This window comes from Camelina sativa, chromosome 8 (genome assembly GCF_000633955.1).
Source record: "Camelina sativa cultivar DH55 chromosome 8, Cs, whole genome shotgun sequence".
In the NCBI taxonomy this organism is placed as follows: domain Eukaryota; kingdom Viridiplantae; phylum Streptophyta; class Magnoliopsida; order Brassicales; family Brassicaceae; genus Camelina; species Camelina sativa.
In genome coordinates, this window is record NC_025692.1 from 16,166,549 (window position 1) to 16,188,498 (window position 21,950).

The following is a 21,950-nucleotide window of genomic DNA, read 5'->3' on the forward strand; positions in this document are numbered from 1 at the left end:
ACCGTCGACGATCAAAGAGGAGACAAAATGGAAATACCGGACGATGTCACTCATGATAAGCGGCCGCGTACAGATCGTTAGCCCGAGCAACACCCTCCACAGCCAAGACGACGAATAAACATGATTATGGGTGGGCTAGCAGGATGTAATGACTCGGTCAGATCGATAAGGGGCTATACCAAGAAAGCCATTGAGGATCAACTCCACGAACACGCTGATATCCTTCGACAACAGCGATCTAGAGGGGTTAGATCTGCCCCATAATGACCCGTTGGTTGTCGAGCTCGTAATTAGCGAGAGCCAAGTCAAAAGAATCTTGGTCGACACCGGAAGCTTGGTAAACGTGATCTTCACGAATGTTCTGGCACAAATGGAAGTCAGCGAGAGTGACATCAAGCCGGAGTGCCATTCTTTAACCGGTTTCGACGGAGATTTCATCATGTCAATCAGCACCATCGACCTACCGATCTTCGTTGGGGGAACGGCTCGGTATTCCCGGTTCGCTGTCATCGACAAGCCTACCATCTATAACGTCATCCTAGGAACCTTGTGGCTCCGTAAGATGAACGCAGTCCCGTCGATGTATCACCAGTGCGTCAAGTTTCCAACGCCAAAAGGCATATATACGTTACGCGGTAACCAACAGAGCCCAAGGGCGTGTTTCCTGATTGAACACAAGATTCGCACGGCAAAGAAGTTATAGCAACCAAAGCGCCAGGGCGGCGATGACAGCACGTCACCAACCGATGGAAAGCCGACTCCAATCCAGCAAGGTGTCGCCGCAACAGAAGAAGTGAACCTTGACGAGACTGATACAAAGTGATGTGTGAATATCGGAACGGAGATAACTCCAGTCATGCGCGACGCGCTGATCCTTTTCCTCAAGACCAACATCACAACATTTGCATGGAAGTGGCTGATATGAGAGGAATCAATCCGACAATTACAACTCACGAACTCAACGCTGACCCAACGCATAAGCCAGTGAAGCAGAAACGACGCAAGCTAGGTCTTGAGAGGTTGCAAGCGGTAAACGAAGAAGTTGAAAAGCTCCTCGGCGCCGGGTCCATCATAGAAGTAAAAAACCCCGAATGGCTAGCTAACCCGGTGGTCGTCAAAAAGAAGAATGGGAAATGGCGAGTCTGTGTGGATTTTATCGACCTTAATAAAGTCTGCCCAAAGGACAGCTTCCCATTACCACGGATCATTCAACTCGTCGAAGCAGCCGCGGGCAACGAGCACAAGGACGATCAGGAAAAGACATCATTCATTACCGACAGAGGAATCTATTGCTATAAGGTCATGCCTTTTGGCTTGAAGAATGTGGGAGCAACTTACCAGCGACATATCAACAAGATGTTCGTCGAGCAACTCGGCAAGACCATGGAAGTATACATAGACGACATGCTCGTCAAATCACAGCGTGCCACCAAGCATATCACTCATCTCCAAAAATATTTTGATACTCTGAATAAGTACAGAATGATGTTAAATCCAGCCAAATGCACCTTTGCAGTCAAGTCGGGAGAGTTTCTCGGCTACCTGGTAACTCGGCGAGGTATTGAAGCAAATCCGAAGCAAATCAAGGTGATCATCTACCTACCATCGCCGAGGAATGCCAGAGAGGTACAACGACTGACCGAACGAATCACCGCCTTGAATCGTTTTATATCCAGGTCGACGGACAAGTGCCTGCCATTTTATCAACTCCTCAAGACCAAAGGAAAGTTCGAATCGAATGAGGCTTGCCATGACGCATTCAGCAAACTGAAGAGCTACTTATCGACGCCCCCGATCCTTGCAAAGCCGGAGCTCGGCGAAGTCTTGTTCCTTTACATCGCGGTATCTGCATCAGCAGTCAGTAGTGTGCTTGTCAAAGACAACCGAGGCGAACAACGACCTATCTTCTATAAAAGCAAGTCCCTTGATGACGTCGAGACTCGTTACCCGACAGTCAAGAAGGTCGCCCTGGTAGTCGTCACTTCAGCAAGAAAACTCCGATCATACTTCCAGTCACACACCATCGCCGTCCTGACCTGTCCGAACCAATCCGGACGACTGACGAAATGGACAATCGAGCTTAGCGAGTATGATATCAAATTCTGCACCCGCCCAGCCGCAAAGTCCCAAGTGTTGGCCGACTTCTTAATCGAATTACCATTAGAGGGAGTCGAGCCAACGCCCGCCGACCCTTTGGACGGACAATGGACCCTCCATGTTGATGGTGCGTCCTCCCACCTAGGGTCCGGCGTGGGGATTCGAATAACGTCTCCGACTGGGGAAATTTTGGAACAGTCCTTCCATCTTTGGTTCTAAGCAACCAATAATGACGCCGAGTATGAAACTCTTATCATCGGGCTCAAGCTCGCTAGTAGAATGCAAATTAAGCGAATCCGAGCTTTTTGTGACTCTCAAGAGAGTACGATGCTAAAAGAAAGCCAATGGTTGCTTACCTCGACATCGTCAGGATCCTATCCAAGCGTTTCGACGAGTTCGAACTCATAAAGATCCCCAGGGGACACAACGCTCCAGCCGATGCTCTAGCAGCACTCGCTTCAACGTCAGATCCGGACCTTCGACGGATTATCCCAGTCGGAAGCATCGACACACCAAGCATCAAAGAAGCTCAAGTAGAAACCTGCCTTGCCCTTCATCAGCCGAACGAAATCAGAACCACCTGGAAAACTGCGACCTCGAGATGGTAGTTCGAGCCTCCTTTGGATGACGACAAGACAGTTTGGCGAATCGAGATTCAGTTGATGGGCCAAACAAATAAATGGGCCAAACGGCGGTTGAGAACGAAGGCCACCCATTATACCTTGATGAACGAACACTTACTTCAATGGACCGCGTCAGGAGCCTTGTTATCGTGTCTACACGGTGACGACACAGAACGGGTCATGATGGAAACCATGAGGGAGACAATGATTTTTGATTGTGAGAAGTTTGTAGTGAAATGTGAGAAGTGCCAGCGCCACGCCCCCACCATCGATCAGACGACTGAGCTACTATGAGCTGGCATAGCTCCATATTTCGTGCGCTGGGCGATGGACAATATCGGCCCGCTACCCGCTTCGAGACAGAAACGCTACATCCTCGTCCTCACTGACTATTTCACAAAGTGGGTCGAAGCCGAGTCCTACACCAAAATAAAAGCCAAAGACGTCCAGCTCTTTGTATGGAAGTATATCATCTGCCGTCACGGCCTACCTTACGAAATAGTCACCAATAATGGCTCCCAGTTCATCTCCTTACCGTAAGAAGACTTCTGCGCAAAGTGGAGGATCAAGTTAAGGAAGTCAACGCTAAGATACCCACAAGGAAACGGGCAGGCCAAAGTAACGAATAAGACTATACTCGACGGCTTGAAGAAAAGGTTAGATGCCAAAAAGGGTGCTTGGAACAATGAGTTAAATGACATAATTTGGTTCTACCGTACGACCCCGCGACAGGCTACGAACCAAACTCCGTTCTCCCTGGCCTATGGGATGGAAGCAATGGCACCCGCCGAGGTCGGCAGTACAAGCCTCCGACGGACAATGCTCGTCGAGGACACAGCACTCAACAATCATATGCTTATGGACCGTCTCGGCGTCATCAAGGGACTTGCTTTTATAGAAGATAGGTCGTTTTTCGCCTCGGTTGTCTTTGACAAGCACTCTACTGACTGCTGATGCAGATACCGCGATGTAAAGGAACAAGACTTCGCCAAGCTCCGGCTTTGCAAGGATCGGCGGCGTCGATAAGTAGCTCTTCAGTTAGCTGAACGCGTCATGGCAAGCCTCATTCCATTCGAACTTTCCTTTGGTCTTGAGGAGTTGATAAAATGGCAGGCACTTGTCCGTCGACCTGGATATAAAACGATTCAAAGCGGTGATTCGTTCGGTCAGTCGTTGTACCTCTCTGGCATTCCTCGACGATGGTAGGTAGATGATCACCTTGATTTGCTTCGGATTTGCTTCAATACCTCGCCGAGTTACCAGGTAGCCGAGAAACTCTCCCGACTTGACTCCAAAGGTGCATTTGGCTGGATTTAACATCATTCTGTACTTATTCAGAGTATCAAAATATTTTTGGAGATGAGTGATATGCTCGCTGGCACGCTGTGATTTGACGAGCATGTCGTCTATGTATACTTCCATGGTCTTGCCGAGTTGCTCGACGAACATCTTGTTGACATGTCGCTGGTAAGTTGCTCCCGCATTCTTCAAGCCAAAAGGCATGACCTTATAGCAATAGATTCCTTTGTCGGTAATGAATGATGTATTTTCCTGATCGTCCTCGTGCTCGTTGCCCACGGTTGCTTCGACGAGTTGAATGATCCATGGTAATGGGAAGCTGTCCTTTGGGCAGACATTATTAAGGTCGATAAAATCCACACAGACTCGCCATTTCCCATTCTTCTTTTTGACGAACACCGGGTTAGCTAGCCATTCGGGGTATCTTACTTCTATGATGGACCCGGCGCCGAGGAGCTTTTCAACTTCTTCGTTTACCGCTTGCGACCTCTCAAGACCTAGCTTGCGTCGTTTCTGCTTCACTGGCTTATGCGTTGGGTCAGCGTTGAGTTCGTGAGTTGTAATTGTCGGATTGATTCCTCTCATATCAGCCACTTTCCATGCAAATGTTGTGATGTTGGTCTTGAGGAAAAGGATCAGCTCGTCGCACATGGCTGGAGTTATCTCCGTTCCGATATTCACACATCGCTTTGTATCAGTCTCGTCAAGGTTCACTTCTTCTGTTGCGGCGACACCTTGCTGGATTGGAGTCGGCTTTCCATCGGTTGTTGACGTGCTGTCATCGCCGCCCTAGCGCTTTGGTTGCTATAACTTCTTTGTCGTGCGAATCTTGTGTTCAATCAGGAAACACGCCCTTGGGCGCTGTTGGTTACCGCGTAACGTATATACGCCTTTTGGCGTTGGAAACTTGACGCACTGGTGATACATCGACGGGACTGCGTTCATCTTATGGAGCCACAAGGTTCCTAGGATGACGTTATAGATGGTAGGCTTGTCGATGACAGCGAACCGGGAATACCGAGCCATTCCCCCAACGAAGATCGGTAGGTCGATGGTGCTGATTGACATGATGAAATCTCCGTCGAAACCGGTTAAAGAATGGCACTCCGGCTTGATTTCACTCTCGCTGACTTCCATTTGTGCCAGAACATTCCTGAAGATCACATTTACCAAGCTTCCGGTGTCGACCAAGATTCTTTTGACTTGGCTCTCGCTAATTAGGAGCTCGACAACCAACGGGTCATTATAGGGCAGATCTAACCCCTCTAGATCGCTGTTGTCGAAGGATATCAGCGTGTTCGTGGAGTTGATCCTCAATGGCTTTCTTGGTATAGCCCCTTATCGATCTGACCGAGTCATTACATCCTGCTAGCCCACCCATAATCATGTTTATTTGTCGTCTTGGCTGTGGAGGGTGTTGCTCGGGCTAACGATCTGTACGCGGCCGCTTATCATGAGTGACATCGTCCGGTATTTCCATTTTGTCTCCTCTTTGATCGTCGACGGTGTTGGAGTCCTTTACGAATTTTTGGGCGATATTCTCGGCTCGCTTGGTAACGTTTCTTCCTGGTCGGGCTATTTTGCTTCTGTCAGACTCGACGACTATTGCGCCCTTTTTGTACCGTTCCATGAGGATTGTTTGGAGGTAGCGACACTCTTCGGTTGCATGGGTGGTACTTTGATGGTAATCACAGTATTGAGTCGTGCTACTCTCACCTCCTTCCTTCCGGACGTACTTATTCCATGGTAAGTCGGGCTGTGAATCTTTGCCAATTGCATAAGTTCGACGAGTACGATCTTGATTACAAGTAAAATGTTGTCGGGGCTCGACGTGTTCGACCTTTGGGACTACGACCGTTGGCCCTTTTGTCGTGATGTTCTTTGCCGCTGCGTGTTTCTTGGCGCCGACGGCCTTTTCTTCTTCAACCTCGATATGCTTTGCAGCTCGGCATAATGCGTCAGCTATGGTCTCCACGTGCGACAAGGACAGTTCTTCCATAAACCGAGATTCGTACCACAACACGTTCTTTAGTGCGACGATAGCTGCAGCATCCAGAATTGAGACGTTAACGACGCCCTCCTTAAATCGTCCAATAAATGATCGGAGTGATTCCTAGCGTTCCTGAGTTAGGGAGTAGAGGTCGGCATGGGAGTTCTTGTTCTCCATCAGAACAGAGAATTGCTTCAAGAATTCGGTTATTAGATCTATGATATTGTCAATTGATCCAGATGGGAGTCGTGAGATTTGACATGCTCCGACATCATACTCCGCCGGGCTGAATTGCAAGGGACCGAGAGCCATTCCGAAAATAAGTAGAAAGTCTCGTGGGTTGACTGTGCCGTCGTAGTAGCCTAGTCTTGGCTTGACCGTTCGTCGTACCGGTGTGGTCGCGAGACTTTTTGAGAACAACGTCCGCTGTGTTGCCTCGAGTACAAGGTCCAGCTCCGGTGCCCTGCTCGTCGCTTTATGAAATTTCATCTCCATTTCTTGCATCTTTTCTCTGATTTCCTTCAGCTCCGTGTCCTTTACCCTGCTACTCTGCTCGTCGACCTGCGTGGTGGGATTACGTTTGGGCTCGTTAGTTCGCACCTGGAGTCCCACTGTCGTTCCGATCAAGAGGAGGTTTGCTGGATTCTGTCGAGCAGCGTGAAGATGGTTTATTTCTTCTTGGGAACTGACTTGTGGTGCGGTCAGTGCGTCCAAACGAGTGTTAGTTCGTTGTTCCTGTTGGTTGAGGCGTGTCAATATCCCGCGGAAAATTTTGTTTATGCTGGAGACGGGCTGACTGTTAACCAAGGTGAGTTGTGCGGGGTTCTGCGTTGCCTCTATGTTTGCCGGGCTTGTTAGGTTCGTCGCGATGATGAATGTCTCTGGGCTTTCTGCCGCTACAGCCTTCCTCGGGGCATCCGGGGTTGGAAGGATGTTCTGCTCCATCTGCTCCATTCCCGGGGTTATCGTTCCGCCCGACGAACCAATCTCTTTGTTTCCGTCTTTTGCGAGTCCAGTCATCTCGTCTAGCTCTAGTAGGTCCGTCTTTCAAACTTCAAAGAAAATTTTGACTTGGCTCCCCCTACCTGGCGCGCCAAATTGTTGATGTCCAGATCTGTTACAATTAAAGAGTTTAGTTCAGTAAAAAGGAGGTCAAAATTCTCTTTATCATTCGGTGTCGGAGCACAATACGTCAGGCTACAAAATGGACTAGACGAGTTTAAATACCGAACAAAAATACAATGGACAAACTTCAAGCTCATCGATTCTATGCTTCGAGCTGGAGAGCTCTAGTACTTTTTATCCGTGTTCTCCCTCCCCTTTTTCTGCGGGATCGTACGTCCGTATTATAGAAAGTCGTGTCGGTTCGTCACCTAAAATAACCAAATTGTTCTTCCTTCCTTAATGTGATTATTTGGGCTTTAGAGGGTTTTTCCTGGGCCAGACTTTGTGTGAGGGGGAGAATCCACCCCCAACAGTTCCCATGTTTTTTGGTAGTTTATACATTTGTCTAGTACTAAACCAAAGGTGGCTATATTCCCTCTTAGTGCCATTCTAACGTCAGAGTAAAGCCTACACAAATTAGATAATTTCATGTTTGTTGAAAAGAGATGAATAAATAACAAGTTCAGGACGACAAATCATTGATCAGCGTTCCAAGCAGGAGAAGTTGAAGTATATGAGATAATGTCGCCATATTTGCTGAAACCCTTAAGTTTATTAATAAACTAGTGAAGCCAAATGGTTTAAATAAAATTGTGAATAAATCTGCTGGATCAGCGTTCCAAGCAGCAAGTTTAAATAAAATTGTGTGTAGTCTAATGGTTGAGGGTTTGTAGAAGGCTCCTTTTTGAGAATAAATCTGCTGGATCATATGGTTAAAGCCTTGATTCAATCTTCGTTTTCTTTTTCAAAAAAAAAAAAAAAAAAACTAGTGAAGCCAAAACGCACCATATTGGTGCTTGCTTAATCAATGACAACAACATTATTACTTTTTTAACACATATTTTTTTAAAAAGAAACAAACTAAAGAAAAATTGATCATATACAACGACAAACACAGCTGCAAGTTTCCTTTTCTTTATAATATAAGACAAATGCATGATTATAAAATTGATAGACTTCAAATATATATTCTAACGAACGAGACGGCAATGCAAAATTGTGGTGACATTATGAACTTGGGGAAAGAGAGGACTAGGGATTAAACAATTATATACAACGTTACAAAATTTTGTATAAATAGTAAACCACACCTATGGATTTGTATCATCAAACTTCAGTTTATTGAACATAAAAGGCAAAAAACATTTTATAGCAAAGAGAAAAGAAATGGCAAAGAACCTCAACTATGTCAGCTTCACCATCCTGTTGATAGTCCTCTTGATGGCTTTCACCGGTATGTATATTTAACCAAGTTTTCTATTATGCTCTTCATTTGTCTTCCAATTATCATGTGCTGACGATCCTGATGAATATGTCACCTGATAGAAATCATGAAGACCGAGGCTCAAACATGCTCCACATTCCTCGACGAATGCGGGCCAGACCCGTTCCTAGGTACAAATGCTGATTGCTTTAACTGTTGCAAATACACATACGGGAGTCCTCCAGCATGTAAAGGCCTTGTTGAGGGAAGCGACAAACATTGTCACTGCTACCAAAATCCATAAGGTTTTGAAATAACCTCGTACAGTTACCGAACGTAACATTTCTTTTCTCATTTGGTGTAAAGGACATGACATGTGATTATGTTTATGTTTAAGTTTCTTTTGCTTCCAAATAAAAAATCGACGGTAAAGCTCACTGCTTGCAGATAAGCTCATGTTGTGTGCACTTTTGTTTTATTCTGATTACGAAAATTATTTTGTGTTTGTGTTTCTCATTTCATTCCTGTCTACGTTCAAAATCTTGTCGACCGAAGAAATTCAATAAAAATATTTATCTCATTTGGAGGTATAAACTTGGACTGTAAAATCAGTTTATAGGATGCATGTTTCACGCTAATAAGAAAAAATATTATTATTGCAAAAAGGAAAAAAATTACTTTATCTCAATCGCATGATTGGTTTATTACTCGGTGTTCGTACAAAAGGCCCATCCATTCGACTAGTTGTACATACTCAGGCAGAGGAAAACCATATGTATTATATATTGCTTAAGCGATTAAGAGTATGAGAAAAGGGTTTAATTAAAGATCTTATCTGTAACACAGTATATGAAACATATCTACGACACGTCTCGTTAGAATGAGCATAACTTCTGAATGGCTGAACGTATTGGTACAGGAGGTGAAGGAGGACTCGGTCAGATTTCTATGAAGCGGACCGGTTGACGACTGCAGGCTAGGGTCCCGTTGAATATGACCTGGTAAAGTCAGTCAGTCTCATCTTTGAATTTCTGAGAGGACTTAGGAGAAGCTTATTCGTGATGTACTGAGATTGTTCGGGAGACATGGTCCAAGCCCGGTGAAGGAATAAAATGATTGACACCAATAATGTTTATTTTGTAAATAAGAAAGGTTTTTAAAAATTGCCCATAATAGGATGGCTTTCAAACTGTCTTGAAACAGGGTTTGCTTCGCCGTTTTGTCTATTTTGCTCAAAAATCTATAAAAGCATCTTTGGAGCACAAACGCTTGCAATTGGCCTTGAAGCCACTAATATCACGTCTAATCCTCTATGGGCAAAAATACGATGTTATAAGCCTGCAACGTTGGATGTGCATTTAGGGGTTACTTAGCCATGTGATATTTTTTCGCTTATAGTTTTATGCTTTTACTTGTTAATCACAGGAAAAGAATCTTAGAAATTATACTCAGTTGATTTGGTAGTCGAACTGCGTGATTGAGTTCTCATCTTGTATTATGTAAAAGCTTTGCTTCAGTTTATGTATCGTTTTTCACTAGATATATCGTTGTTTCCCCTTTCCGATTACTAGTTTGCATTATATTCACTTCCCATTTTGTTGGAATGTCGCACATAAGGAGATGCTTAAATGTCAAGAAAATCGATATAGTGTCGCCATGATTGCTGTGTTGTAATGCAGCTGAAACCCTAAAGATTATTAATTAATGATTTAATGAAGCCAAATCGTTTTCATTGTTGGATTAAAAAATTGCCCAGATTCGTGCTTATTCTATCCATGACACCACAATGTCATTTTTAAACAATAGTTACTTACAAACTAACGAAAATAACTTATTATAATTAAGAAATTAGTTAGAGAGATGACCAAAGCAATATCTTCCTTTTGGTTGATTATTTTAAGACAGTGCATGATTAAAAAAAAGGATACACTCTGAAAACAAAATGTAATGAAAAAGACGGCAATGTACAATGTGTCGACATTATGAACTTGGGAAAGCCTGAAAGAAGAGGAGGGATTAATAAAACAAGAGTATAACATTGGAACAAAATATTAATTGAGTATAAATGGATCATCACACCTATGGATTTGCATCTTCAAAGTTTAAAGTTTAGTGAAAAGAAAAAAGAAGAAACATAGTCTAAGAAAAAGCAAACAAAAACCAAAAGAAATGGCAATAAACCTCAACTCCATCAGCTTTAGCGTTCTCTTGGTTGTCCTCGTGATGGCTTCAACCGCTATTGATTGAACCTAGTTCTCTATTATACTATTCAGTTGTAATCTTGTGCTGATGATTTTTTGATAAATATTTTAACATCTAGGAATCCTCAAGAGCGAGGCTGGTACTAATTGTCCGGGTGGGTGCTCTACTGCCTCTGAACGTGTGTTCTTAGGCGAGTGCGGACCTGACCCATACGCAGGTACAGAAGCTGATTGCTGTACGTGTTGCAAAAACACCTACAAGACTTCCTAATGTACCATGTTGGTCGGCTGTTGAGGGAACCATCAAACATTGCCATTGCTACAAACATTTCTGAAATAACCTCCTATAATTACCAAGTGTAACTTTTGTTTCCATTTGGTGTGAGGACATGACATGTGTGTATGTTTACGTTCAAGTTTATTTTGCTTCCAAATAAAACATCAAGGGCAAAGCTTATCACTGCTTTCGCCAAAGTATTGTAAGCTCATGTTTGTTTCTACTCTTGTTTCATTCTGAATATATACTGAAGGTTTTTTTCGTGTTATACTAAAGCTCCCTTACCGCTCTCAATCAATTTAATTGCTTCACATCCTTAATTTTTTTACCCTTATAAAAGACATTTTGATGAAACGTCATTTATGTGTAAAGAAATGATTGGGGTACGCAAATGTTAAATGTAAATATTATTTCAAAGACTTGGTGACAAGGTTGTGTGAGTCTGTCTATTAGTAAACTAATATCACAATTCAGTTGTAGTTAAGTGACAAAAATTGTTAGCAACATTACAAAAAAAAAATTCATTATTCATCACATTTTTTTGAGCAAAAACTCGAACATACTCTTTTTGTTTATTTATGGATAATATTAGTAGATGTTCAAGTTTTATAAAAAATTAAGATAATAACTATGATTTTTTTTTAATAATTAGAAAACGATTATGGACCCAATGATTTAGAAAGGGTGAATTGACAAAATCACCTTTCTTTTATTTTATAATTGGAGAGAATAAGAGAAATATTGGATGGCCAATACAAAAAAAAGATAACAATTTTGTGCTGATGGTCTTGATGAATATGTCATCTGGTAGAAATTTTGAAGACCGAGGCTCAAACATGCTCCACGTTCCTCGACGAGTGCGGGCCAGAACCGTTCCTGGGTGCAAATGCTGATTGCTTTAACTGTTGCAAATACACATACGAAAGTCCTCCAGCATGTAAAGGGCTTGTTGAGGGAAGCGACAAACACTGTCACTGCTACCAAAATCCCTAAGGTTTTCATATAACCTCATAGAGTTACTAAATGTAACATTTCTTTTCTCATTTCCTGTAAGGACAATGACATGTGATTATGTTTATGTTCCTTTTTTTTGCTTCCAAATAAAAAATAGCCAGGGTAAAGCTTATCACTGCTTCCTTGTAAGCTCATGTCGTGTGCACTTTTGTTTCATTCTGATTACTAAATTGGTTTTATGTTTGTGTTTCTCATTTCATTCCCGTCTACATTCAAAATTTTGTCAGCCGAAGAAATGATATATAATTTTTTTACCTCATCACTGTAAGTTCTTTTTAAGATGCATGTTTCATGTCATCCCAATCGCGTGAATTTTTTTATTTAGAACTCCTCACATTAAGCCAATGCAATTGGGTGCGCCGTGTTACAATAACATCTTAAATTTCTTCAGGAATTAAATTAGCATTTCCCTAAATTTGTCCAAGAAAATCCTTGCAATAATTGGACCTTTTAGAAGCTTGCATTTTCCATGTGGAGTGCAATTGTAATGTCCATACTTAGTCTTCACCAACCACTTCAGACTCGACTTACCATACGAGCAATAAATCCTCCATTTACATTCCCCTCCAATACCACATTTATAGGAATTTTTTGTCTTATCCCATCTATCTTGTTTAATGTTTCTTGCTTTGCTCAAAGCATAGTCCAACACAGATGTTTTGAACTCAAAACCTGTACAGAATGCAGTTCCCACAGCTAACTTATCTTATATTTTCCTTCTCGTTCATCTGAAATTTCTGGAGTTGTATGTTGCTCAATAGATATCTCATCAACAAAGTAGCCATGTGATATTTTTTCCGCTTATAGTTTTATGCTTTTACTTGTTAATCACACAGGAAAAGATTCTTAGCAATTATACTCAGTTGATTTGGTAGTCGAACTGCATGATTGAGTTCTCTTCTTGTATTATGTAAAAGCTTTGCTTCAGTTTATGTATCGTTTTTTCACTATATATATATATAAATCGGTGTTACCCCTTTCCGCTTACTAGTTTGCATTATATTCACTTTAGTTTTGTTAGACAGACAGAAAAAGGTAATTAAGTAACGGTTATATGATAGTATGTCCCATTTTGTTGGAAAGTGTCGCCATGATTGCTGTGCTGTAATGCAGCTGAAACCCTAAAGATTATTAATTAATGTTCTAATGAAGCCAAATCGTTTCATTGTTGGATTAAACTATAAGAAGTTAGTTAGAGAGATGACCTAAACAATATCTTCCTTTTCGTTGATTATTTTAAGACAGTGCATGACTAAAAAAAAGGATAGACTCTGAAAACAAAACGTAATGAAAAAGGCGGCAATGCACAATGTGGCGACCTTATGAACTAGGGAAATCCTGAAAGAAGAGGAGGGATTAATCAAACAAGAGTATAACAACGGAACAAAATATTGAGTATAAACTGATCATCACACCTATGGATTGTATCATCAAAGTTTAAAGTTTAGTGAAAAGAAAAAAGAAGAAACATAGTCTAAGAAAAAGCAAAGCAAAACCAAAAGAAATGGCAAAAAACCTCAACTCCATCGAGCCGAGCACTGACCGAGCTGTGCTGCGTTTTAGTGGGAAGACACCCACTAAAATTATTATAGAGGTGGCGAGGTGGCGAGAGCTTAGTAGAAGAAACCACTAAATTAAAGAAATTAATAAAATAATAGCATTAATTGTGGAAGATTCTATTAAGCATTATTCTAATCGAAAAAAAGAGTAAATGGAGGAAAATATTTTTTGATGCCAGCAACACATGCAACTTGGGTGAATGTGGGAGTGACACCTCACCCCTGAGGTGTCAACACGCCACGTCCGAAGAATGTAGAGCCGACACCTCATCCCTTTGCATGTGGCATACTCGTTCCGCTCAAGCCTCTATATAAGCATCACTTCTCCTCACTTTGGAGAAGAGAAAAGAGAAAAGAGAAGAAGTTTGCCCAAAGGCTGCTAAGAGAGAGAGAGTGAGAGCAAAGCTTTGAAGAATTTTTGCTAAGTCTGAGAAGTCTCGCCGATCAGCTACTGCATTTGCGGAGTGAAGTTGAAGCTACCAAGGATTCCAACGGTTTTCACTTTCGTTCTTCGACAATCAGTGAGTTTCAGGGAGCATAGGTCTGAACTAGATCGGAGTCAACGACTTGATCTAGTGTCAGTTGCATGTGCATATAGTTGCATCTTTCTTGAATTTCTTGTATGATTTTCTTGAAGTTTTGCATTGTTGGATTGGTTGCTAGGTGTGGGATGTACTCCATGGTAGATCTTGTGTACGATCGCCGATCTACACATCTGATCTATTGCATGTGAGGTTGAGGGGTGATACTTATTGATTTACAAGTTCTATAAGGCTTGCAAACTTGAGTATCATCGGTTTGGATTGTTCTTAGTATGTGGCATTGTGACTAGAGGTCAAACAGCTATAAGCATGCTAAGACAAGAATATGTCTTACCTTCGCATTAAGTACATCCCAACATGCAGCCAGTCTTGAGTATTGTGATGCATGTTGATTGCTCGGAGAGACTTGGTTAGCTACCATGGCCGGAGCTGTCTACACGACGGTGTAGTATAAAAATGGGCTTCTGGTTGCATGCCTTTGTGGTTGTAATGCATGTTTTATGAGAAGAAAATCGAATGACAACATATTTGGGGCCTAGTAAACTTGTTTAAAACTTATTATCTTTTATTCAAGTTTGCATGTTGATTGATTGCTTGCATTTTGGTTTTATTGTTTTATTACCTTCCTCATGCTTTCTTTGTTGTTTGTATTGATTGGTTGAGTGTTTGATTGATTCCTTGATGATTTGGGGTTGGGGTGGGAATCTAATCTTTTGCAGGGATCCCTGTTACAGATTACTTATGATAATATTTGTCCTGCAGGTAACCAGTAGTGGGAAACTAGAGGGTGTGTTGGACGATAGGAGCCCGAAAGTAGATTTTTTTGTCTTTGTGTAAAGAAAAAGTATGTCTAAATTGTTATAAAATATATATAATCTTTTTGGCATTAGGCCTGACCACAAACTTGTTAAGTCTTTTTGTTAAAACCATGTGAAATATTTTTATTAATGAAAATCTCAGTTTTATATTCGAATACGAGCAATGACTGATAATGATCTAGTCCGGGTCGGCAGAACGCTTGGGCATCACAAAGGTTGCAAAGCCTAAGTGGTGTCTAAAGTGGTGGAAATAGCACCGATGGACTGGTTAAAAATGGGTTTTTGAACATTGGCCAGATCGTTGGTGGCTATTTCTAAAGTAGCTTCCCAGGGCCGTTCTGGTGGTTCCGGCCATAGGACGGTTCGAGGGCGTTACAACGGTGGTATCAGAGCATGGTTATGATGCCTCACAGAACTCGTATTGTTTTCAAATTTTTTTATCGAGTTAAATGGTCACATAAGGGCACTTAGGAATTCCGGTTCGTTCAACACTTTAGGTAGATGAGATTAAGTTACCTTGCTATCAATGACTGCAGATGTCTGGTCGAGGTTTGGTGAGAACTGGATCGGGAGACTCTTCACCAGAGCAAGAGGAGAACTGGGCCCAACCGTATGGTCAAGAGGAGAGTTGGGGTCAACCGTTTGGTTCGGAGGAATGGGGTCCGTATATTTATGACGAGCCAAGCTATGGTGCTGCTCGTGGTTATCAGGCACCAAGCATGANTTTATGCCTTAGGAATAGAGCCATCCAAACCCTCAGGATCTCATAAAGGTCCCATAACAGGTTTGTCTGGGTTCTAACTCCTTGTTGTGAGTGGTTGTGTGATTGTGTGTTTATTATTGTATGCATTTTTGTTTATTCATGCATTAGGAACATTATTGGTGGGTGGTAACCCCACGCATGTATTGTTCGATTCTGGAGCAACCAACAGTTATGTAACTCCCGATCTATTCGGGCAATTTGAGAATGGGTATAAGGAGGATGAGGTGAATGTGGTTGTTCACATTGCCGGGAATCAATCGCTATAGAAGACCCGAAGAACGTTGCGAGGAGTATCAGTGGTTATGCAAGACGTGAATCTACCTGCGAATCTCCTAGTGTTGCCGTTGGAAAGATTCAAAGTTATTCTCGGGATGGATTGGTTGTCAGGATATGAAGCCCATCTCGATTGCTTGCATGTAAGCTCATGTTGTGTGCACTTTTTTCTTTCATTCTGACTACTAAAATTGTTTTGTGTTTGTTTTTCTCATTTCATTCATGTCTATGTTCAAAATCTTGTCGATCGAAGAAATTCAATATAAATATTTATCTCATCTGGATGTATAAAACTTGCACTGTGAAATCAGTTTTTAGGATGCATGTTTCATGCTAATAAGAAAAAAAATTACCATTATAAAAAAAAAACATACTCATATGTCATATAGAAAGAAAAAACTACTCAAATGTTATAGAAAACTAGGTTTATTTCTGATATATTATACATTTTCTAAAAATTACTCATATATTTAGTGTACGGGAAGTAATTACATTTAACACCTTGGGTTAATTTTTTATTTTTAATTCCGAAAAAAATTAAAAAATCCACATCAGCAAACGATTCCACGTTATTATTGACAACAAACGTCTGATTTATATTACTTCATGGCTGAGTTATAATACTTAAGAGAAACCGAAAGGTCTCGTAGATTCATATGACGGCTGAATTAGAATGCTTGGTGGCTGACTTATAACAAGAAATAAACAGAAAGTGAATGTCTGATATATATTACTTCACGACTGAGTTATAATACTATTCATATGACGGCTATTAAAATGTTTCATGGCTGACTTATAACAAGAAATAAAAGTAAACAGCTGAATTTTATTACTTGACGGCTGAGTTATAATAATTAAGGGAAAATGAAAGGTCTCTTAGATTCATAAGACGGCTGAGTTATAATGTTTGGTGGTTGACTTATAAGAATAAATAAATTTAAAGTAAACAACTGATTTATATTACTTCACAGTTGAGTTATAATACTTAGGGAAGACGAAAGGTCTCTTAGATTCATATGACGGCTGAGTTATAATGTTTGGTGGCTGACTTATAACAAGAAATAAATTTAAAGTAAACGATTGGTTTATATTACTTCATAGCTGAGTTATAATAATTAGGGAAAACGAAAGGTCTCTTAGATTCATATGACGGCTAAGTTATAATGCTTGGTGGCTGAATTATAACAAGAAATAAACTTAAAGTAAACGGCTGTTTTAACTTCACGGCTGAGTTATAATACTTAAGGAAAAACAAAAGGTCTCGTAGATTTATATGACAGCTGAGTTATAATGCTTCGTGGCTGACTTATAAGCCGTTTCATCCTTTCTCTCGATCCATCCTTACCACTAATTTTGGTAGATTCTTTTGCCGAAAACTCCACACAGAGATGTAGCTGATCGATTTTAAATATTCTAAAAAAACATTGCAACTCTCGATTATTGGAGACATAAACTGATGGAGTATCATTCGACATATGTTTCAGTGCCTTGTTCGAGAACATGTATCTCAGCTTTAGCTGATGGCTTAACGCGTTCAATTTGTATTCATCGAGAACAAGCTTCACAAGTTTGTCGTGCGTTGTTTCCGCATCTATCTACACAACTCTATACCCTCAATCCTTGGTGTTAAATACATATTTTTGTTTCTTTACCTAATTACCGTAACTGAATCCATGAATGAAAATGAAGAAGAATATGAAAAATTAAGAAGTGAATAACAAGGTAAAAAGCATGTAAATATTTAACTTTTAAACCAAGTGAAGAAGATGGAAGTCAAAAAAATGATGTTTCGTATTTCTCTTAGAAGATGATGACATGAAATGATGGCATGGCTTATGTGTCCGAAGTGGCAAGTCAGCCACCAAACGAACATGTAAATCAGCCTAATTAAATCAGTCATCAAACAAAATTATAAGTCAGCCACAACATGATACTATTACAGTAATTAAAAAACAAAAAAAACAGCTGCTAAACTCAGCCGCTTAATGTCATAACTCAACTAAAAATTTGTAACTCAGCCGCATCGTTTAATAATTCGGCCATAACTGAATGATATTATAGTAATTAATCTTTTGCTACTAATTCAGCCGTAAAATGGCCGAGTTTTCCGATATGTCAGCTTGTGACGGTTGAGTTATAGTACTTAACCGTAACTCAGCCGCAACAATATCTTATAAGTTAGTCGTTGTCCATAACTCAGCCAGCCAGAGAAAGTTAATTCAGCCGTGTCGAACTATTAACTCAGCCAAACTTTTGACAACTCAACCATCAGGTAATAACTCAGCCATAGTTACGACTGAGTTATGCTCGTAACTCAGCCATATTTTATTAAGTCACCCGTAACTACAGGCTAAGTTATGATCGTAAGTCAACCGTTTTCTCATAACTCAGCCATTTTCTATAAATCAGCCGCAACATACTATAACTCAGCCGTCATTACCATTGTAATGCGTTACAGCTGCGGTATTTAATACACGTCAGCAATTTCTGATGTGGCGTCTGACGTGGCAATAACATTCTTTGTAATTACGCTTTTTCCCGTAACATAAAACAAGAGCACGCCGGGTATAGAAAAAATACCTAAAATATGATAGTAATAAAAAAAGTTTTGTATGGTTCTGGTAATAATATTTAAATTGTATGACATCTGAGTAACTCTCCCTTATATAAAAGTACGAATATTGCTAGTATATAATACTTTTTCTAAATTTTACTCATATATTTAGTATCTTGGGTATAATTACAATTAACACCCTGAATTAATTTTTTAATTTTAATTTTGAAAATATTAAAAAACATTACACATCAACAATCTATTCCATGTCATTATTGACATTGACCACACATCAGCCTCTCTTTCCCTCTCTCTCTCTTTCTCTCTCTCTCTCTTTCTCTCCACTCGTGTTTGTCTTTTCATGTTCTGTTATGTGTCGAGACTTTATCTTCAAGTGTTCTAACACTAACCCTTGATTTAAATCGTGTTTCCGCCTGATTGAGGGTTTATTATGGATGATTTTCGCTGTGGTTGATTGACATATGGTGGCTGATTTGATATATCTATTCGATTTGGGGATTGAGTTATTGTATGTTTTATAGCTGATTTTATTACTTGACGACTGAGTTATAATACTTAAGGGAACGAAAGGTCTTGTAGATTCATATGACGACTAAGTTATAATGCTTGGTGGCTGACTTATAACAAGAAATAAACAAAAAGTAAAGGGCTGAATTATATTACTTAACGGCTGAGTTATAATATTTAAAGGCAAACGAAAGGTCTCGTAAATTCATATGACGGCTGAGTTATAATGTTGCGTATCTGACTTATAACAAGAAATAAACTGAAATTAAACGGCTAAATTTTATTACTTCACAGCTAAGTTATACTTAAGAGAAAACGAAAGGTCTCGTAGATTCATATGATGGCTGAGTTATAATGATTGGTGGCTGACTTATAATAAGAACTAAACTGAAAGTAAACGACTGATTTATATTACTTCACGCTGAATTATAATAGTTAAGAGAAAACGAAGGGTCTTATAGATTCATATGACAATTGAGTTATAATGTTTAGTCACTGACTTATAACAAAAAATAAGCTGAAAGTAAATGGCTGAATTTTATTAATTGACAGCTGAGTTATAATATTTAAGGGAAAACGAAAGGTCTCGTAGATTCATATGACGGCTTAGTTATATTGCTTGGTGGCTGACTTATAACAAGAAATAAAATGAAAGTAAACGAGTGAATTTTATTACTTGACAGCTGAGTTATAATACTTAAGGAAAAACAAAAGGTCTCATAAATTCATATGACGGCTGAGTTATATTGATTGGTGCCTGAGTTATAACAAGAAATAAATTGAAAGTAAACAGCTGAATTTTATTACTTGACGACTGAGTTATAATAATTAAGTGAAAACGAAAGGTCTCGTAGATTCATATGACGACTAAGTTATATTTCTACTCGGCTGTATATTACCAAAATATATTGCAATTGTTGATCATTAGAGACATAAACTGGTGGAGTATCATGCGACTTATGTTTTATAGCCTTTTCCGAGAACATGTAGCTCAACTTTAGCTGATGGCTCAACACGTTCAATCTGTTGTCATCGAGAACCAACTTCATAAATGTGTGGTGCGTTGTTTCCGCATCTATCTGCACAACTCTACACCCTCTATCGTTGGTGTTAAAAAGATATTTGTGTTTCTTTACCCAATTACCGGAAACAACAATTATTGGACTAGATCCATGAACGAAAATTAAGAAGTGAACAACAAGGTGAAGAACATGTAAATCCTTCACTTTTGAACAAGGTGAAGAACAAGAGTCTAAAAAAGATGTTTCGTATTTCTTTAGAAGACGATGACATGGAATGATGTGTCCAAAGTGGCAAGTCAGCCACAAAAGAACATGTAAATCAGCTTAATTAAATCAGCCATCAAAAAAAATTATAATTCAGTCGCAATATGAATACTATTACAGTAATTCTAAAAAAAATAGCTACCAAATTCATCCGTTTAATGTCATAACTCAACTGAAAATCTATAACTTAGTCGTATCGTTTAATAAGTCGGTCGTAACTACATAATATTCTACTAATTAATCTTTTGCTACTAAGTCACCCCTAAAATGGCCGAATTTTCTGATAATCCAATATCATAATCAGCCATAATGACATCTCATAAGTAAGCCGTTGTTAATAACTCAGCCAGCCAGAGAAAGTTAATTCAGCCGTGTCGAATTATTAACTCAGCCAAATTTTTGACAACTCAACCATCGGATAAAAGCTCAGCCGTAATTACGGCTGAGTTATGCGTGAAACTTAGTCACTTTTTAAGTCAGTCATAATAACATGTTGTTTTATGCTTGTAAGTCAGTCGTTTGCTCATAACTCAACTATTTTTGTTAAATCAACTGCGACATACTATAACTCAGCTGTCATTACCGCTGTAGTGTTTTACGGCTGAGTTATTTAATACACATCAGCGATTTCTGACGTGGCGACGGAATTTTTCTGATTGACAGTGGTATTCTTTGTAATTACGTTCTATAACGTCCAACGAGGGTACACTGATAATTTTTATAGTAATAAAAAAAAAGTTTTGTCTGGTTCTGATAATATTACCTAGACATCCAAATCAATTTCCTGAAAAAAAAATATTTATCTCAATCGCATGATTGGTTTATTACTCGATGTTCGTACAAGGCCCATCCATTCGACTAGTTGTACATACTCAAACAGAGGAAAACCATATGTATTATACTAGGATTTCACCCGCGGTATACCGCGGGGCTAATTATAAATTATTGTATTTTAAATAATAATTTTTAATTTATTTAGTTTTCAAATTCTCAATTAATTAACTTTTGTCTAATTAATTTATAATTTTGTTTAGAATTTTTTTTCTTCTTTTTACACTTTTATAAAGTTTATAACTTAATTACATTAAATTTGTTATTAGATAAAATATAAAATTTTAGATTTGTTTTGTTTTCTAGAATTAAACAGAGGTATATGCATATATGGTATGTTGTTGTATATTTTTATGTGTATTTATTTTTTGGGAATATTAAGAATGTGTTATAGTATGTGTAATATTATGTAGTTTATATACTAAATAATTTATAAGTTAATTTTCCAAACTATGATTACAAATCTATAGTATATATGAAATAAACTAATAGTTTTAGTGTTGTTTATATAGTCCAAACCCGGCATGCTAGGTGGGTCATGCAACATGTTCAAAGATTTTTAGTCCGAAAAAATTCATCATATGAAACCAGTTAAAGTAAAAATAGTATTTGAGGCTAAAAGTAACTTTTTATCAAATCAATTTTTCAAATTTTTATCAAGTAAAAATATAACTTTTACAACTAAATGTTTTATTAAAATCTATATCTTATTTGATACATGAGAGATCAAAAAAAATAAATAAAAGACTCATTACTATTTTTCATGATTTTGGTACTTTCTATATAATAATTATATCTATATAACCTGATATTTTCGGATTTTCACCAAATATCACATTAATGTATACATACATACTACAATAGTTGCTGATCCGTTTTTTCACCAATATATCACATTAATATATACATACATACTACAATATACAT

At 39.3% G+C, this 21,950-nt stretch overlaps 2 protein-coding genes across 2 annotated transcripts; both read left to right on the top strand.

Annotated features, from left to right (window-relative positions):
* LOC109125947 (defensin-like protein 206) lies at positions 8,341-8,681 on the top strand. Its single transcript, XM_019228762.1, has 2 exons — positions 8,341-8,407; positions 8,500-8,681. The coding sequence occupies exons 1-2, from the start codon at positions 8,341-8,343 to the stop codon at positions 8,679-8,681; spliced, it is 249 nt and encodes an 82-aa protein (XP_019084307.1).
* LOC104709587 (defensin-like protein 206) lies at positions 10,547-11,848 on the top strand. The gene is made up of 2 exons (XM_010426172.1): positions 10,547-10,611; positions 11,665-11,848. The coding sequence occupies exons 1-2, from the start codon at positions 10,547-10,549 to the stop codon at positions 11,846-11,848; spliced, it is 249 nt and encodes an 82-aa protein (XP_010424474.1).

Coding starts and splice junctions, on each gene's coding strand:
- LOC104709587 (XM_010426172.1), top strand. CDS start 10,547: ATGGCAATAAACCTCAACTCCATCAGCTTTAGCGTTCTCTTGGTTGTC. Junction 10,612..11,664: donor GTCCTCGTGATGGCTTCAAC/CGCTATTGATTG, acceptor ATGTCATCTGGT/AGAAATTTTGAAGACCGAGG.
- LOC109125947 (XM_019228762.1), top strand. CDS start 8,341: ATGGCAAAGAACCTCAACTATGTCAGCTTCACCATCCTGTTGATAGTC. Junction 8,408..8,499: donor CCTCTTGATGGCTTTCACCG/GTATGTATATTT, acceptor GTCACCTGATAG/AAATCATGAAGACCGAGGCT.